This window comes from Carassius gibelio, chromosome A7 (assembly GCF_023724105.1).
Source record: "Carassius gibelio isolate Cgi1373 ecotype wild population from Czech Republic chromosome A7, carGib1.2-hapl.c, whole genome shotgun sequence".
NCBI lineage: Eukaryota > Metazoa > Chordata > Actinopteri > Cypriniformes > Cyprinidae > Carassius > Carassius gibelio.
This window is the reverse complement of record NC_068377.1, coordinates 28,167,670-28,186,007: the sequence shown is the minus strand read 5'-3', so window position 1 is coordinate 28,186,007 and position 18,338 is coordinate 28,167,670. Positions and strand designations below refer to the sequence as shown.

General features: G+C 36.1%; 1 protein-coding gene across 1 annotated transcript in view; it reads left to right on the top strand.

The window, feature by feature from the left end:
* Window positions 1-783: 783 nt before the first annotated feature.
* The window catches only part of LOC128017046 (exostosin-2), a 34,332-nt gene continuing 16,777 nt past the window's right edge, over window positions 784-18,338 (top strand). Inside the window, exons 1-9 of the mRNA XM_052602121.1 lie at window positions 784-984; window positions 1,958-2,287; window positions 2,391-2,614; window positions 2,779-2,868; window positions 6,096-6,212; window positions 6,296-6,491; window positions 8,219-8,358; window positions 10,074-10,167; window positions 17,480-17,611. Coding sequence (XP_052458081.1) covers window positions 1,973-2,287; window positions 2,391-2,614; window positions 2,779-2,868; window positions 6,096-6,212; window positions 6,296-6,491; window positions 8,219-8,358; window positions 10,074-10,167; window positions 17,480-17,611 — 1,308 coding nt within the window. The 5' untranslated portion in view covers window positions 784-984; window positions 1,958-1,972. The remainder of the gene's footprint in view (window positions 985-1,957; window positions 2,288-2,390; window positions 2,615-2,778; window positions 2,869-6,095; window positions 6,213-6,295; window positions 6,492-8,218; window positions 8,359-10,073; window positions 10,168-17,479; window positions 17,612-18,338) is intronic.

The following is an 18,338-nucleotide window of genomic DNA, read 5'->3' as shown; positions in this document are numbered from 1 at the left end:
TATTTTAGATGTACAATAACTACAAAAAAAAAAAAAAAAAAAAAACAATCCAACAAAAAGCAAACAAACATATTTTTGGGGTAAAGCACTTGCACATGTATTCTGTCAAGATTAGTTTTTATTTGTGTTGTAACCTTAAAACAAGTATTTTTTATTATTTGATCTAACAATGTTTGTTTAAATTAAAAAATTGTGAAAAGCGCTATAGTCTACATAACTTTGTGTTTATCTTCATAGTAAGACCTTTATAGGCCTACTTATGGACTACATAGCTGACATTACTCTAAAAGTGTGTAAAAATATATTGTGTAGTCCTACACATAGAGAAGAAAAGTTAGAATATAAAAACAACAAAAACAGGCATCAAACCCACTAAAAAACCCACTTTGAATGATGTTCTTGTATTTCGTCTTGACTTGTTGCACGTTCTTCTAGGACTGGATCTGTTTAGCCATGATGTAAATAGATTAGATTATTATCTTGATACGTAAATCCGAGATATGTGTTCGAGCTAGGTCAATCCGGTATATGAGATCTGAGTTTTGTTAAACCACAGTCAAGGAACAGGACCCAGAATACTGTTTCTTGCATAAAAGATAAAAACACCAGGCATAAAGAAAATATCACTCTTATACTCAACTAATGCTAGCTAGCTAGACACATACTACAGAACATGACATAAACACACCAAAAATGCTATGTAGGCGGTTTACTAGGTTTCAAGACGCAGCCAATGCCTCACATTCGTTCTCCCTCTACAGCAGATGGCGCCACGCGACCCGAATTACAAGAAAAACAGATGAGACTAACGCATGAAGGAGAGACGATTTCAGCTGGCTCTTTAGCAAAAGGAAGGTGTTGTGGGATAATTTACAAAATTTAATCAACAGTTTCATTTTCAGCCTTTGCACCATACTGGGGCAATAACTGAGATTATGGTTGTGGCGTGCTGAGATTTGAGGCAGGGAATTGGACACCGTTAAGGTAAGTTAATGATTTTGTAGTTGCTAGCATACCTGCTGTCGTTAGCGAGTGAGTTTTGGATTTATTTACAACCCAAGACAGTACATATTTTGATTAAAATGCTTGTTTAAAATGGCCTACTTTTATTAATAAATATAAGTCATGAAGAAATTAGAGGAATTGGTTTAAATAAAGTAATTGGAGTTTGAAGGGTTAATTGTATGAAATATTAGCTGTATCAGTCGTGTAACGTTAGTAAATTAATTGGAATTAACGTTAGATAAATCAATCATATTATAAATTATTTTTAATTAAACGTACCAATAATAAAATGAATCCGTATTGAATCCGTTATACCTTTGTTAGAATTAGAACAATCAATAATATAATAAATGATTTATAATTAGAGGAAACAATCATGTGTAATTCCAGTAAATGTATTACGTTAAATGATGAATCCGTCAATTTCCAAATATTTATCATGTCATAAAACAAATTCATTCGAACCTCACCCGTTAATAATTTTGTAAATTAATTACATTTAGATATATTAGTAATATAATAAATCCAAACGAGACTTAACAATCATGTAATAAATTAAATGGCATTATATGGATGAGTCATATAATGAATTAGAACAGTTACTAATATAATAAAGTATGGATCAAATTATAAATTAATTGGAATTTGATAAGTCAAACATAATTATTTTTATTTAATTGGATCGATAATATAATAAATCAGCTTTCCAGTGTAAAATCATATGATAACTGAAATGTCATTAGATGCATTAGCTATAAAAATTAGAATTGGAACAATCAGTCATATAATAAATTGCATTTTAAAGAGTCAAAAGTATAGAAAATGAACTGATAAAGAAGATCTTGTAAAGCTATTATATGTTGTTCTTTTTTTCTGTTCATCAAAACATTTGCTGATATTCTCACTGCATTCACGTGCAGAAGTTCATCAGTGTTGTTTGTGTGTTCTGCAGTGGGTTTGGCTCATCATGTGTGCATCAGTGAAGTACGGTTCCCGGGGCCCTGCACTCATACCCCGTATGAAGACTAAACACCGGATCTACTACATCACCCTCTTCTCTGTTGTCTTACTGGGGCTGATTGCAACGGGGATGTTCCAGTTCTGGCCTCACTCCATTGAATCCTCCGCAGAATGGAGTCTGGACCGTCGTAGTGTGCATGATGCTCCATTGGTCAGGATACCTATGAGCAGCCCTATTCCTGAGAGGGGTGACCTGAGCTGTCGAATGCACACTTGCTTTGATGTGTATCGCTGTGGATATAATCCCAAGAATAAAATCAAGGTGATGCAAAGAGAGAAAGAATTGTCTTATTAATTTATGTTTATTAGGTTGGATGTCATTACAGGGCTATTTTGATCTGATAATAGTGTGTGTTTGTACACAGGTGTATATCTATCCTCTTCAGCGATTTGTGGATGAGGTCGGGGTACCCATCAGCAGCACTGGCCTCTCTCGAGAATACAATGACCTGCTGAGCGCCATATCGGACAGTGATTTTTACACTGATGATGTGTCCAGAGCATGTTTGTTCATACCCTCCATTGATGTGTTAAATCAGAACTCACTGCGGGTTCGTGAAACTGCTCAAGCACTGGCCATGCTGCCCAGGTAGATATCTTTGAGTATTTATAAATTACCTTTGCCTACTTTGACTTTACTGGGTCCTCAATGTATTATTATAATTTTTTTTTTTTTCACATTAGCACTTTCTCTTTTACATTGTCACTTCTGGCACTTTTCTGAGCTATATATTTTTATTATTGCATTTTAAGGTGGGACAAAGGCATGAACCACCTGCTGTTCAATATGCTTCCTGGAGGACCCCCTGATTACAATACAGCTCTGGATGTGCCCAGAGACAGGTGAGAGGTAGTAGAAATTAACAGGCACACAAAATTGCTTAATATGTCAGGAAGTCTGAATGTTAAAATCATGTAAACTTCCTTTCAAACGTTTGGGGAAAGTGCGATTTTAAAATGAAATACGTTAACCCAATCAAAAGTGACACTGAAAACTAAAAAAAAAAAAAAAAAAGATTCCTATTTAAAATAAATGCTGTTCTTTTACAGCACAAATGTTTTTAACATTGTTAATAGTAGGAAATGTTTATTGAACCCCATTTCAATTTTGAATGAATTCTTAAGGCTCATATGAGACTGAAGACTGGAATAATGGCTGCTAAAGATTCAGCTTTGCCTTTACAGCGATAATTTGGATTTTAAAATATATTTGGTAACACTTTATAATAATTTTCATAAGTTAACATTAGTTTACCACTTTAGGTAACATGAAGTTAGTGTAAACAACACAACGCCAGCATTAATTAATCTTAGTTAATGTTAATTTAAACATTTACTAATGTATAAAATCAAAAGTTGTGCTTGTTGACATTAGTTAATGCACTGTGAATTAGGGCTGGGCTATATATCTAACAATATGATCATGTGCACCTAGTCAGTAAATCCGGTTTCGTGATTACCACTAAATCGCCATCGCCTGCTTTCAAATGGAGCGTTATTTAATAGACAGAGCCATAAATCACTGACAAGCTACGCAATATCGCATTCATTATCGAAGGCTATTCATCTGTGATATTGAACGCGATATTGTGTAGCTTGTCAGTGATCTACGGCTCTGAACATGAACTAACAATGAATGACTGTATTTTTAATAACTAACATTAACGAATATTTATAAATATCGTTGTAAATGCATTGTTCATTGTTCGTTCATGTTATTTAATACATTAACTAATGGAACCTTGTTGTAATGTTTTACCTTATATATTAAAATAGGAAATAGTTATATGGAATGTTAATAATATTAAATAATATTCACAATATTAAAGGTTTATTGTATGTTTGATCACATAAGAACCTTTCAAAAACATTAAGATAATCTTAACAATTCCTGAACTTGTGAACGGTAATGTAGATTTTGTTCAGATCATATCTATATCTTTCGACAGGATTCAGACCCTCATATTTTGTCATTCTGGAATTTTGGATCATTCTTGTATGATGAAACCTAGGAAAGATTTGTTCTTTCACATTGTATGCATTTCAGTATTTATTTCATAAATGTTGTGTGAGTTTAGTCCTTTCACAGTCACCTTAGTGACCTATACCTGTCAATTTGCTCTGTATTTGCTATTTAAGAAGTGAGTGGTGTTGATTTTGTACATTTTTTTTTTTTAATTAAAATTCAGCCTTTTAAATAGGGCTGTATGAATAAATCGTATGCGATTGTCATACGCATCTTGTCAGTAAAGCCGTTTCTGTAATCAGTAGTAAATCTCCATCACGTGCTTTCAGATGGAGCAGCATTTACTACACAGAACTGTAGTTCACTGACAAGCTATGCAAAATTGCGTTCATAATCGCAGACCATAATAATCACGTGATAATGTGTTTTATGAAAGCTGTTTGCATGGTTTGTCAGTGAACTACGGCTCTGTGTAGTAAATTAGTAGCCCTTAACTGCAGAACACAAGATTCAGGGGGAGTGGTTTGATAAGCATCTAGGCGGCTGGCAACATATTTCATCGTATTCATAGCAGTAAAAAAGGCTATGTCGATTAGCATTGCATTATTATATACCTCTTCATTATGATAAACGTTTTAATAAGACAAACTCAGATAAATCATATATTGTTGTAGTCATGTGTTTATTAGTCATGTTAATGAAAGCAGTTAAATCTTCGGTTTATACAGCAACCACTATAGGGATTTCCTGATTTCTTCTGCAGGATGTATTTGGCATTCAGATGGAGATTTACTTCTGATCCCAGAACCCCTAAATTGCAACTTCTGCAACTTCTTGCGATATATCGCAACAACCAAATATGAAGCCAAAACTAAATATTTTTACAGCTATGTTTGTATTTAATGTTGGTTTTATTGAATAATTGGCAACCATTCTTGTTCAGATTAATCTTAGTTAAGTTGTGGCCTTTGATTATGAATGGAAGACATACAGTGTTTTTATACAGTTAGGAAAAATATACCCTCAAAGTAAAAAAAAATAATAAATGAAATTGCCCTTGAAAACCATTTCCATAGGGCAAATTTTGTCACTGCATAGTTAATTTCCAATAGAGACTGGATGTAGTGTTTGCCACTTGAGGGCAGTGTGTCTCTATGTTTGACCTTGTGCAGCAGCAATGTCACCTGAGAAGCAATAAATGCTCTCATATCCTCTCTAATATTTTTTAGTCTCAGGATAGTTGTATTTATGTGAGTTTGCAATATGGCACTCTTTTACATCTGTAGGTTAGCGTGATTAAGTTGACACTTCATGGTTGTCCACAATGACATAGAACCACAGTGCTGACAGACTGATGCCAGACTCCAAGAAATCCATGCTGCTTTTAAGGATCTTCTTGGTGTTTCAACACCCTTGTATTGAGAGAAACTGGAATGCTTGCAATATATAATTAAAACAGACATCCATTCATATGTATCAGTGTCACAGAACAGTCCTATTTAGATTTCAACTTGAATTTTTATTTTGGTTAAATTTCCTAAATGTTCCTTAGACCCAGAGATCAAAGATGCATTGAGAGTGATCATGAAAGAGAATAGCACACTACCGCCTAGAGCAGGCAGACAAACAGAATCTCCTGGTATTTACTGCAACATGGTCCATGTTTCTCAGCCTATTACTTGGCCGATCATTTGCTTTGGGTGGAAAAGGTGAGTTTTATGTACTAGAAAGCCCTGAAATGATGAGCACTTATCTGGAGCTGTAGGGAATTTCCTGGGCTCATCCAGCTGTGCTCCATTTGGCGTACAGCCTCATCAGAACCAGCTGCCCATATGTGCATATGTGTGGGGTGAGATAAAAAAGACATTGATGTTGCGTGGCCATATTTGCAGCTTTCCCTATACTCACTCCATTCCCTCAAACCAAGCACCGTTTGAAGTTTTATTGACTCGTAGAATGAGGACGCGAAGGCAACTCTGTTAAATGCTTCGGAGTGGCATGTTCACACATTTGTCATGTAAAACCATATAAAGGCCGTGTTTCATCTTCAGCGCCTTTTGCAGACATTCGCGGCGACAGAGTTGTCATCTTCATTGTTTCACAGAGCCCTGCTGGCTGGGGGAGGCTTCTCCACATGGACGTACAGGCAGGGTTATGATGTCAGCATCCCCGTGTATAGCCCTTTATCTGCTGAGGTGGACCTTCCTGAGAGGCAACCAGGGTGAGATCCTGCTTATCGACATTGATTAACCAATTTATCTTTAATGACTGAAAATTGCATCACATAATATGTGTTTACTTCAGGCCCAGACGCTACTTCATTCTGTCATCTCAGACGGCCATCCATCGGGAATACCGTGTGGAACTGGAGAGGCTGAAGGAGGAGAACGGGGAGGCCCTACTCCTCCTAGATAAATGCAGCAATCTCTCTCAGGGTTTAGCCTCGGTCAGAAAGCGCTGCTGTAAAGGACAGGTCTATGACTACCCTCAAATCTTACAGGTCGGTTTCTCCACACATCCATTCTTATTAAGCAACATTGAATTCACAAATTTCACATAGTAAACATATTAAAACATATTTTAAAGGTCACCAATATTAGAATCACTTAGCTCCTAATCTTATTTAATATATATATATATATATATATATATATATATATATATATATATATATATATATATATATATATATATTAGTATGTAAAATGACTTTAAAAATAGAATCTTTTTATTATTTATATATTTTTTTAAATGTTTTTTAGGGATGTCTAGTTTTTAATTAAATTAATTACATGATATAATCTATATCAGTGGTCCCCTACCTTTTTCTATGCGCGTCCCACACAACCAAACACATATGTTTGCGTGGCCCACTGCAAAAAAATTAACTGACCCCACCATTGTTGGGTGAATAACTTAGTACTCAGAAGCTAGATTGTTAACTGTCTGCATTGAATGAACTGCCAATGAACAGAAAATAACTCGGGCTGGCACAGTTCAGCAAAACGGGAACCAGATCCAGGCAGAGCTCGGCAGTCAGTGGAGCAAGCAGTCAGGAGGGAACTTGTTGACAGCCATTTATGCATGTTTGAATTTGTTGTTCTGTAGCATATGCAGCAAAAATATCTAAGATAAATTGGTGGTTTATTCTTAAACCAATCAGTGAGCTCGAATAGTGGAAGCATAGTTATTGTTTAATATTTATTTGTTTGTTATTTAATTATATATATGAAATTATGTTATGACTTAGACATTTTTACATATGTTAACAATATTAATATTTCTTTTAATATTAATTGGAGGCCCACCTGCAATACCATTGCGGCCAACAGGTTGAAAACCACTGATCTATGTATTATGTATATTTACATAATATAAAATTTTGGGTTATATAATTTCATTATTCTGGACTACATCATTCAGTTGTTACCCTGCATTATGTTTGAACTAAACAACTGCATGCAATGTAAGATAACGTAAAGATCTGGGCCATGGCGGTTTGCGTTAAATCCATTTATCATTTTAACATGTTGTTTTTTTCCCATAATTAGTCAGATAGAAACATCAGCCTTAATTTATTATATATATACTTCTTAAATTTTTTTACATTTAATTTTATCGCGTTCTGGAAACAAGCTCTTCATATTTTTTTTTTTTCACTTTTTTTTTTTACTTTTTTTTTTTTTTTTTTTTTTTTACTGCTTACATTGTCAACTATTGGACTAATTAGACTATTCAGATTTAAATGTTGACCTTAGAAAACATTACATCTTTGTGTAAATTAAGCCCATCCTTCCTTTGAGTCCTTGGTCTGAATGTTCCTATTGACTTTAAATGTTCTATCCATTCAGAAACAATCTTTACCACCGCAACACATTTCTCCATTGGTGTAAGCAAAAGCAAACAAATGCTGTTCCTGTCCACCATGCTCATCTCCCATCCAGCCCTGTCTAGACAGGAAGTATGCTTATCATCTGGGTTGGGTGCTGCAGCACATCTGGGAGACGTTCCACAGTGGGGAGGAGCAGAGGCCAAATCCCTGTGAGAGCCATCACCCCCTTTTCAACACAAAGCCCCTCTAGACTCTGATCCTAGCACCTCACATTGCAACCCCTTCATTCACACCACACACCTAGATCACACTGCTGTCTGTTACAGCATAACTCAAGAGGTCTGACAGTGTGTCATTATTACAGATGACAAATGTGTCCCCTGTGTGTTCTGTAGGAGTCATCATTCTGTGTTGTTCTGCGAGGGGCCAGGCTCGGGCAGGCCACGCTTAGTGACGTGCTGCAGGCTGGATGTGTCCCTGTCATCATGGCTGATTCTTACATTCTGCCTTTCTCTGAAGTGCTGGACTGGAAAAGGTAAAGGTCAAAAACCTGTTGTTGTTAGTCACCAGTGTGCATGAATAAAGATAATATTCTACCTGGCCTACTGATCACCTTATGAATATCTTATAAACAAAAATCGTATTGAACCCTTTATTATAACTTCCGAAAGTCATGAGCTAACCCAGAAAATTAAGATTGAAGATTTGGATATAAAAATGACCTCATTAATCAAAATTATCACGTACATATCTTTTTAAATTCATTTTTTTTATATATATTTGATAGAAGTTTCATACGCTCATCAAGGCTAACAATTTATTTAAAACATACAGTAAAGACATTACAATTGCGGTAGAAAATATTACAATTGATCAACTTTTTCACTTTTGAAATGAAATATTTTCTGTTTTAAATGTCATTTATTTTTGTACAGGCAAAGCAAAATTTTCAGCATCCATTACTCCAATCTTCAGTGTTACTTGATTCTTCATACATTTACATTACATTTACATTTATTCATTTAGCAGACTTTTATCCAAAGCGACTTACAGATGAAGACAGTGGAAGCAATCAAAAACAACAAAAAGAGCAATGATATATAAGTGCTATAACAAGTCTCAGTTAGTACACGTAGCATGGGATTTTAACTAATATAATAAATAAAAAGAAAACAGATAGAATAAAAAAATAAAAGAATAGAGCAAGCTAGTTAGAGGTCTTTACACATACACACACACACATACATATACAATTGCATAATAAATGAAAAGAAAATAGAATACAAAAAGATTAGAAAGGTATTTAGATTTTTTAAAGAATAGAATTAGAATAGTGAGTGTTAAAGTTAGAGGGTCAAATAAAGATGCAAGAGATGTGTTTTAAGCCGATTCTTGAAGATGGCTAAGGAATGGAGTTCATTACACCAGAAGGGAACATTTAATTTAAAAGTCCGTAAAAGTGACTTTGTGCTTCTTTGGGATGGCACAATCAAGCGACGTTCAATTTCAGAACGCAAGCTTCTAGAGGGCACATAAGTCTGAAGTAACGAATTTAGGTAAATGGGTGCAGAGCCAGTTGTAGTTTTGTAGGCAAACATCAATGCCTTGAATTTTATGTGAGCAGCTATTGGAAGCCAGTGCAAATTGATAAACAGAGGTGTGAAGTGTATTGGCTCATTAAAAATTAATCTTGCTGCCGCGTTCTGAATTAATTGTAAAGGGTTGATAGAACTGGTTGGAAGACCTGCCAAGAGGGCATTGCAATAGTCCAGCCTGGACAGAACAAGAGCTTGAACAAGGAGTTGTGCAGCATGTTCCGAAAGAAAGGGCTTGATCTTTTGATGTTGAATAAAGCAAACCTGCAGGATCGGACAGTTTTAGCAATGTGGTCTGAGAAAGTCAGCTGATCATCAATCATAACTCCAAGGCTTCTAGCTGTTTTTGAAGGAGATATGGTTGATGTGCATAACTTGATGGTGAAATTGTGATGAAACGATGGGTTTGCTGGAATCACAAGCAGTTCTGTCTTGGCAAGGTTGAGTTGAAGGTGATGGTCCATCATCCAGGAAGAAATGTCAGTTAGACAAGCTGAGATGCGAATAGCTACCGTCGGATCATCATAAATCATTTTATTTTTAATATGCTGATTTTGTGCTCAAGAAACATTTGTTACAATTATCAATGTTGCTGTATAAACTAGGTCATTTGAAAATCAAGTGAATTGAATAGGAGTCATTTGTGTACTTGCAGGGCATCTGTTGTCATTCCAGAAGAGAAATTGCCAGAGATGTACACTATTTTGAAGAGCATCCCTCACAGACAGGTGGAGGAGATGCAGAGACAGGTAAGAATGTGTTTGTACTTTTACAGTGACCGTAAAAATCCAGCAGCATCTGTCCATCATGATGGTCAATAGGTCATTTTCACTTCTTGGGTCAGCCCAAGGACTAAAAATTCAGTTAGTAAACAGTACCAAATACTGTCGAAACTGATGGAAACGGAGTTCTAAAGAGTCCCATTCAGACTAAATGTAAGCAGTCTTAGGTTTAATACAGGCAGGGTTGATGCCAAGGTTAAAGAAGTCACAACATCTCTTCTTCTGCACTAACATTCATTTTTCCTTTTCAATGGAGTTCTAGCTCGGCTGTTAAAATAACCATTAGACAGGTGGGTTAATGCCAAAAACAATATTCCTGCAAGTGTATACTTTTGATTCTCTAAAGATTAAATTTCTCCAGCCATAGTAAATCATGATGAAAGCTAATTTTAAGTATTGATGATGTCTCTTTATCCAAACAAATTGTTAACCGCACTCTTTGGCTTTAATTTTTTCCCTTCAGCTTTTTCAGCTGTACACTTTTGTTAAAGCAGCTAAACGACATGGAATGCATGTAAAGAGATCTTTTGATTTCACTCTGTAATAATTATGGTCAATATAATGCCATGTAGAGTACTATACGATAGCCATAAGTAATAATAATTGCATTCTGCTTCCATTGGCATTGGCTTCTTGAACAGTCAAGTTCTTCAGCTCGATGTTGAATATTTTGTGTGAGGAGAATGTTATAGCTTAGTTCCACAGGTTTCTGGGTGGTGTTAGGAGGATGTAGTGTGCTAAAACACACCGTGTGCTGGAATATTGACATGGCATGAAGCCAGTGAGATATCAGCCCACACTTGAACACATCTTGATCCACTCCTTTCTTTCTAGCCTATACCACCTCCAGACAGCAGAGCGATTGTATGGCTGCTATTGATATCGATAACTGATTCTTGATATGTATACCTTACTTCAAATTTTACAAAAATCCCTACTACTTTGTTCTTGATCTTGCCAGAAGACACCCCTCTTGAACTTTTAGTGTAGGACTGCATAAAATGCAGATGCTGCAAATAATAGGAAGCAGAAGTATTACAGACCGTTGTGAGGAATAGATGAAGTGGATTTTCTCTGCATTTTGACCAATGGAGGCAGCAGCCAACTACTGTACATCATGGTGTGATTGCCAAGTCTTTCAGCCTAAGAAAGTAGCTGTTTCTAACATTTCATCAAATAGTCTCTTGTCTTTTTTGCTGAATTGATTTGGTTGTGCCCTCTCTACGGATTGAAGAGCGCTAGCAATGCATGGATCAACTGCACGGATGTTGCTGATGATTTGGTGTGAATGTTTTACTCATGACAGTGGTCAGTACTTTTGTTATTTGTTATATTAGCGGTTATTTAGGATAAATATACTGAAAAAATTTACAGTGGGACAAGTACAGTCAGATTCTCATATCAAACGACTCTAACTTGCACGTCAACCACTGTAACCCAACCGATTCTTCATAACTCTGTTCTTTTTAGTGAATCAAAACAATGATGCACAAGCTGTGTTTTCTATGGTAGTTCTAAGCGGCCATGCATTATAATTTTTTTCTTTCTTGTTTTCTCGTTATAACGACTTAATTTTCTCGTTATCTCGACAATAATGAAAAATTTTTCTCGTTATAACGACTTAGTTTTCTCTAAGAAGTTACAAAACTGCGGCAGCAGGTGGCACTATAGACTAGTGCTGTCACTTTTAGTTCGAAAATCGATTGCACAATCGATCGGACCAACCGAAAAAAGTTTCAAAATGGATTGAATCATTATTTAAAATAATCTTGGAGATTTTTGAATTGTCTAAATCATAAATGCAGCTGGGTTGAAGCCTGCAGTGATGTTTTTCTTTTGTTATGGCAGCCATCCCCTCAGCATATATATTTTTTCGAGAATGTTTCACTCCTGTTGCTGTTTGTTATTCTGCACGAAACTTTATGCCAATAAATAAGAAATATTACTGACTTGTGCTTTTCCAGCTCTCTCTTTACGTTCGTCCGTTATTTGACGTTGAAAAAGGAAACGTCTTTTTTTTTTTTTGACATGGAAAATTTATTTTACAATCGATTCAATGAACACTTATGTCTTAGAAATCGAAAAGTGACAGCCCTACTATAGACCTGCATATAACTGATGGGGTGTTGTACACTGTCCACTTTACTGTATGCGGACCATCCTCGTGATCGCTATAATTTGTGCAGTCTTGTTCATTACTGACATTTAATTAATTCATAAATGTTAATTGAATCAATATGGTTATTTAGTGTATTAAGTTCTTGCTAGATGCATGAGTTTCACCAACGTGTTCTGTGTCATAAAATAACTGCTTACCAAAACCAAGGTTGACGTCACTGTATTCTGTTTGCACCTATATCTTTATTTGTGCTTCTTTGAGGCACATGATTAGGGAGTTAATAAGTGGAGCTGTTCTGTTTATCTACAGTAGGAGGGGATTTAACGATGTAGGCTATTTGTGATGTGCTTCTTTTCCTTATTATTAATCTTTATTGTTAACCATATTGATGAGAAATGTGATGTATATGTAAAGTGCATAGGCTAATTTAATTAATTAATTAAGGCTAGTTTTGTTCTACAATATTGTGATCGTTTTTTTCTGCACACACACTACACGTACAACGCTCTTTTCAAACAGAAGCTTGTAACGCACATGATTGGGGTGCTCCGATCACGATCGGCCGATCGTTATGCGCATCTCGTCAGTAAAGCCGGCTAATAGAGAAGATGCGCAAATCCACTTCATTTTCAGCGTTTTTTGGTGCATCTTCTCAGTTAACAATGGCTCTGTGTAGTAACAGCTGCTCTATGTGAAACCACGCACCTGATGCAATTAACTGCTGATTAGATAACCGGCTTTACTGACGAGATGCGCATTAACGATCGGCTGATCATGATCGGAGCACCCCTACACATGATATCTACCACAGCATATAATGACTACTAAAAATTACAAATTATATATAATTTTATTTCAAATAAAGGGAAAATTAAAAGTGAGTTTAATCCAAGCAGCTCTAAAAGATCTTAGAATAGCCCTTCTGAAGTGTTTGTGGAGTTGCCATTTAAACATGTTAACTACAAAAACAAAATGTTTGGTGTATACAGTATTGTAGACGTTATTACCTAGGCGAAGCAAAGTTTGCTGAAATATAGGCTACACTAAGAGCGCCTGCATGGTTGTCCATCAGATGCCTGTCAAAGTTGAGTTTGTTACAATAGCAACAGTAAAAACTGTCATGTCGTTATAATGAGAAAACAACTTTCGTTATGTCGAGATAATGAGAAAATTAAGTCGTTATAATGAGAAAACGACTTTCGTTATGTCGAGATAACGGGAGAATTAAGTCGTTATAACGAGAAAACAACAAGGAAAAAAAATTATATTGCCTTGCCGCTTAGAACTTCCGTAGTTTTCCAACAGTATCCAGAACTAATCAATTTTGTGAGCTCTTTCTTTTTGGTTAGTCCAACCATACAGTGCAGTCTGTGCCAAGTTCAACCTATTCCTAAAAGAACGATTCAGATAAGGTGATTTTATTTTTATAGCATTTATTATTGAAGTTATCTCATCATTTAGCAAATAATTGCATTGCATTTTTTGAAATATTTCTTCCAAAAAAGTATTAAAACCAGAATCATTAAGATTTGGAACCAGTCATTTAATTCTTTATGATTCCCATCTACAGTTATTATTGCAACAGTGTCCTGTAAGATAAAGGAATGATTATTGTATGTTCAAGAGATGAACAATCTTAAATATGTCAAAAGAGCAGCCAACATCTTGTTATGAGATGCCGTCTTTCTCTTCTCATAAAAATTCTTGCAAGCGTTCAAACGGGGCGGGTTCAGCTCTTGGTGGGTGCGGTTTTTTCTCTGCCTTCTCCTGGTAGGAAAATAAACTTTCATCATGAGCTGATTTATGGGCGGCTGTGCTCCCCTTGGGACCAGAAATTCTTTTTGAATCCTCTTCCCCTCTCCATATAAAGAAAAGCTGTTTTTTTTTTTTTTGTAGTTGTATTTCTTTAAGGTTTAAGGGCCAGGCCCTCGGGGGCTGTTGGAAGGAGGGGGTGACTGCGCTCTTCTAATGTGCTGAACTGAGTTCATTTGGACTGAGAGTAACTGAAATGGTCAGAGGATTCACTTTTTTTAATGTGTTACACAAACCTCTATTTCATCAAATGACACAATTTTTTTTATTATTGCTTTTAAAAGAAAGACCACACGCACTCTCTGATGATGTTCAATAACTGCCCCAGGAAAATGTTGTAACGGCATTATTCATGTTTTTTATATTCACCCTGGTCTCATTTGACTCTTTGTGGTTAGACCTAATCTGACACTGTTTGCAGTCAGGACAGGTAATGAAGCTGCCTCTAGCATGCACTTGGTCGACCCTGTTAAAGAGATCAGGGTCAAACAGGACCAGGAAGGGTGGAGCTGGGTCACTGCGGCATGGCGCCTCCTAGCAGGAGATAGCACTGTTTTATGGGTAATTAACTCTAATGTGCCGGATTGATGGCTCAATCGGATTGAAAAACTTTAAGATAAACACCTTAATCAATCTGATTGAGCTCGATCTGAATGAAATTTTGATCAGATTGAAGGGGGTGGTTTATTCCCCTTCCAATGTGATTAAAGTGCGTAGAAAACACTAGATCGGATTGAACCATGAAACTGAAAGGACTGCGCATGTGCAAGGACACAGAAATAACGAAATGACATATGAATAAAGTGTTGTATAAATGTGTTTAAGCGTTCATGTAAACACTACAGTCAGATTCATCAATCTTAATGAATTCAGTCCGATTAAACAAAAAGTGTGCATGTAAAAGTAGCCATTGTAAATCTTATATTCTGTCCACTTCAAAAGTTTGTGATCTGTAAGATTTATTTATTTATGCCCCTTTTTACAAGATGTAATATTAATCTTATTGCTCTCTAGAATATACATGTGAAGTTTCATCGTAAAAAAAACATAAAGATCGTTTATTATAATGTGTTCAAAGTGTAATTTTTAGGGCGGGTCTAAAAAGTGTGGTTTTTAAGGGTGGATTTTCTTCAGGGCCGGCCCTGACCAATTTGCTGCCCTAGGCAAGATTTTACCTGGTGCCCCATGCATCACAGCCCATTTCACCCTGTCATTGTGAAAACAAATTATTTTAAATTGTAATAATATATCACAATATTAAATTTTTTCTGTATTTTTGATCAAATAAATAAGAAACTTCTTTCAAAAACATTAAAAATAGTAATGTTTCCAAACTTTTGGCCTGTACTGTATCCCCCCAAAACTGCACAACTGTAGAGTAAAACATTAATAAAAAAGTGATAATAAAAAATGCGTCTTAAAACTGACATGATTGTACAAAATCACAGTCTGGGGACTCAGAACTCAGAACAACTGCTAACATTAAGTTTAAGGTAAAAATAACTGCCATGAAATTATAGTATCTTACTCCTATGCAATAAATTGTTCTTTCATTACATCTCTTTACCTCTGTCTTTATCCTCTTCTCTTCTTTTTGGCACTGTATCTATCGCAGACTATGCTAATTTATAATGTGTCATGTAAATTCGACTCAAAGACTCAAACAAAGCTTGACGACGTCAGCAACCTGTCTGACAGATGTAAATCTTCTAGTGGCTGTGCGTGCAAACTGCCATCGTTAATCTTGCAGAGATGGTGAGCTTGAGCGGGGAGTTCTTTGTCGTGAGTGAGCAGGAGTAAGTATTCTGATTAATTATTTTGTATAGTATTTTAAAATGTAACGCCAGTACACCATATTAAGTTAATTGCCTGCAAGCTTCTCCTCCTGTCTGTACGGTAATGCGACAGAGAGTCGAGTGGTTATGATGCAATCGTTAGCCTATTTTTTACAAAAACTGTTTATACGGGGCCATAATGTAACATAGAAGGTAATGGAGCCCTTTATACATTGTCGTGTGTCTTTAGAAATAAATAATGGGGGAAGATAGAAGAGCCGGACTTTTTTTTTTTTTTTTTTTGCTTTATTTGGTAGTATTTCAAATTAATGTTTTTTAAATAGTAGCCTATTATAAAAAAAAAAATATATGTAAAAAAAAAATAATAATAAATTCACTCGTTCACTCATTCTGGCGCCCCTATGGATGAGTGGCGCCCTTAGCATTTGCCTATACCGCCTATGCCGCAGGCCGGCCCTGATTTTCTTAAATTAAAAATTGCGCTGCAACTTCCAGCCCGAGTCCAGAAGGGGGCGAAGCCTAGGCATCTCTGCAATGGTAGTAAACAACAGAGAGGAGAAGCAACATGAGTGAGATCTATAGGACCGGTGTTCAGCCGTGAACCGAAGTCAGCTTCAAACTCTGGTCGATGAGAGAGGGACTCCGGCCTGTCTGAACACTGCTGGCCCCCGAGTCGCTAGCCATGGGCATGGTAGATAAATCGCACCACTAAGTTCTTCTGAACCAGACCACAGGGCCTCGAGGCTCTACCTTCCACCTGAGTTTGTGCTTCCAGGACCCCCGCCTTGCCAAGATATAAGAATTTAAACCAAGTTCCTCCACCTGGTCTCGTTGGCTTGGATGAGCGGCTCGGAGTGGGTGGAAGTCAGAGCCAAGCTTGTTTGAACTCATTGAAACATGAAATATTTTATATTATTATCAATGTTGAAAACAGGATTCTTTGAATAGAAAGTTCCAAAGAACATAATTTCTGTGAATTATTTTGGTCAGTGTGGAATTCTTTACTGTCTTACTGTTCTTTATGTTTGATCAATTTAATTCATCCATCCTTAAAAAAAAAAAAAAAAAAAAAAAAAGTATTGATTTTATAAAAAAAAAAAAAAAAAAATTGTACTGACCCCAAACTTTTTTAATCACAGTTATGAAATTTGTACAGTGGTACAATGTTTGTTTTCTTCTGTATTAAACAGCATTCAAAAGTGTAATTACATTGCAGCGTTAAGACCTGACCTCTGCCCTTAAACTTTAGCTGCAGTCTCAGTGCCACTCGAGTGGAAAAGTTAAAAGACTGATAGTCTGAAGGGCTCATAACCGTCTGGAATAGGGCCTGCAGTCATGTCACCAGTCTTTAATGGGCTGTTTTGCCTTTGAAAATGTGTTTGGGTCATAAAGGCACGAGCAGGATGGTGAGAGTTGAGGGATGTGAGAGGCCTTATCTTATGCCTTTGGTTTGTGTTTTTAACATACTTTGTGTGATTTATACATTTCTGTTTATCAGTCATAATATTTTTTGCACAAATATTTGAAAGTAATGCCATTTATTGTTCCCTAGGCCCACTGGTTCTGGGAAGCCTACTTCAGCTCCATGAAGGCTATTGGCATGACAACTCTCCAAATCATTAACGACCGCATCTACCCCTATGCAGCTCGTACCTACGAAGAGTGGAACAATCCTTCTGTAGTTGTAAGTATTTTTTTTTTTATATACATACAATGAATTTCAAAGTTTAAATGTAGTTTCTTCAAACTGGCCAAGTGTTATTTATGGCTGTAATTATAATCTACATTTTCTCAGATTGGATGTTGAATGCAACAAATTTACAGTTATTATTTATTTTTTGCAATCTATGATAATTCCTACCCTGTCTGATTTTTCAACTTTCTTTGGTGAATTTTTTGGAATACAGTGTATGGACGATTTAAATCGAGAGCGTAAGCTTGTACCATTAAAAAATGAAATGAGTGAGCTTTTACATCATATGTTATTTCACATTGTTTCACTCAGCATTGGCAGCAGACAGCTTTGTAAAGACAACATTGCACATTGGTATGAGCTTCAGAATACTCCATCACATGAAGGACACTCGTCTGTCTCCATGTCTGTCTGTCTGTCAGTCAGGCCTGTTTTGAGCACAGATCCCAACTCGTACATTGCAGTGTGCCGAAAACTAAATCCAACTTTGTTTTTCCTTCACCTCATCTCTGATTTTGTACACAGTCAGAGCTTAGACCAGAAATAGCAGGAGCATGGAGTTCATTGGGGTTTTGTTCGTTGTTGTTGTTGTTTTTTTCCAGTTCTCAGTATAACGCTACAATTCAGATCAAATGGAGGGATCCAGAACCCCAAGAGGCTAATACTCTCTTTTTGACTGCTAACATTACAGAAAATATTAAATACTTTCTGAATGTTC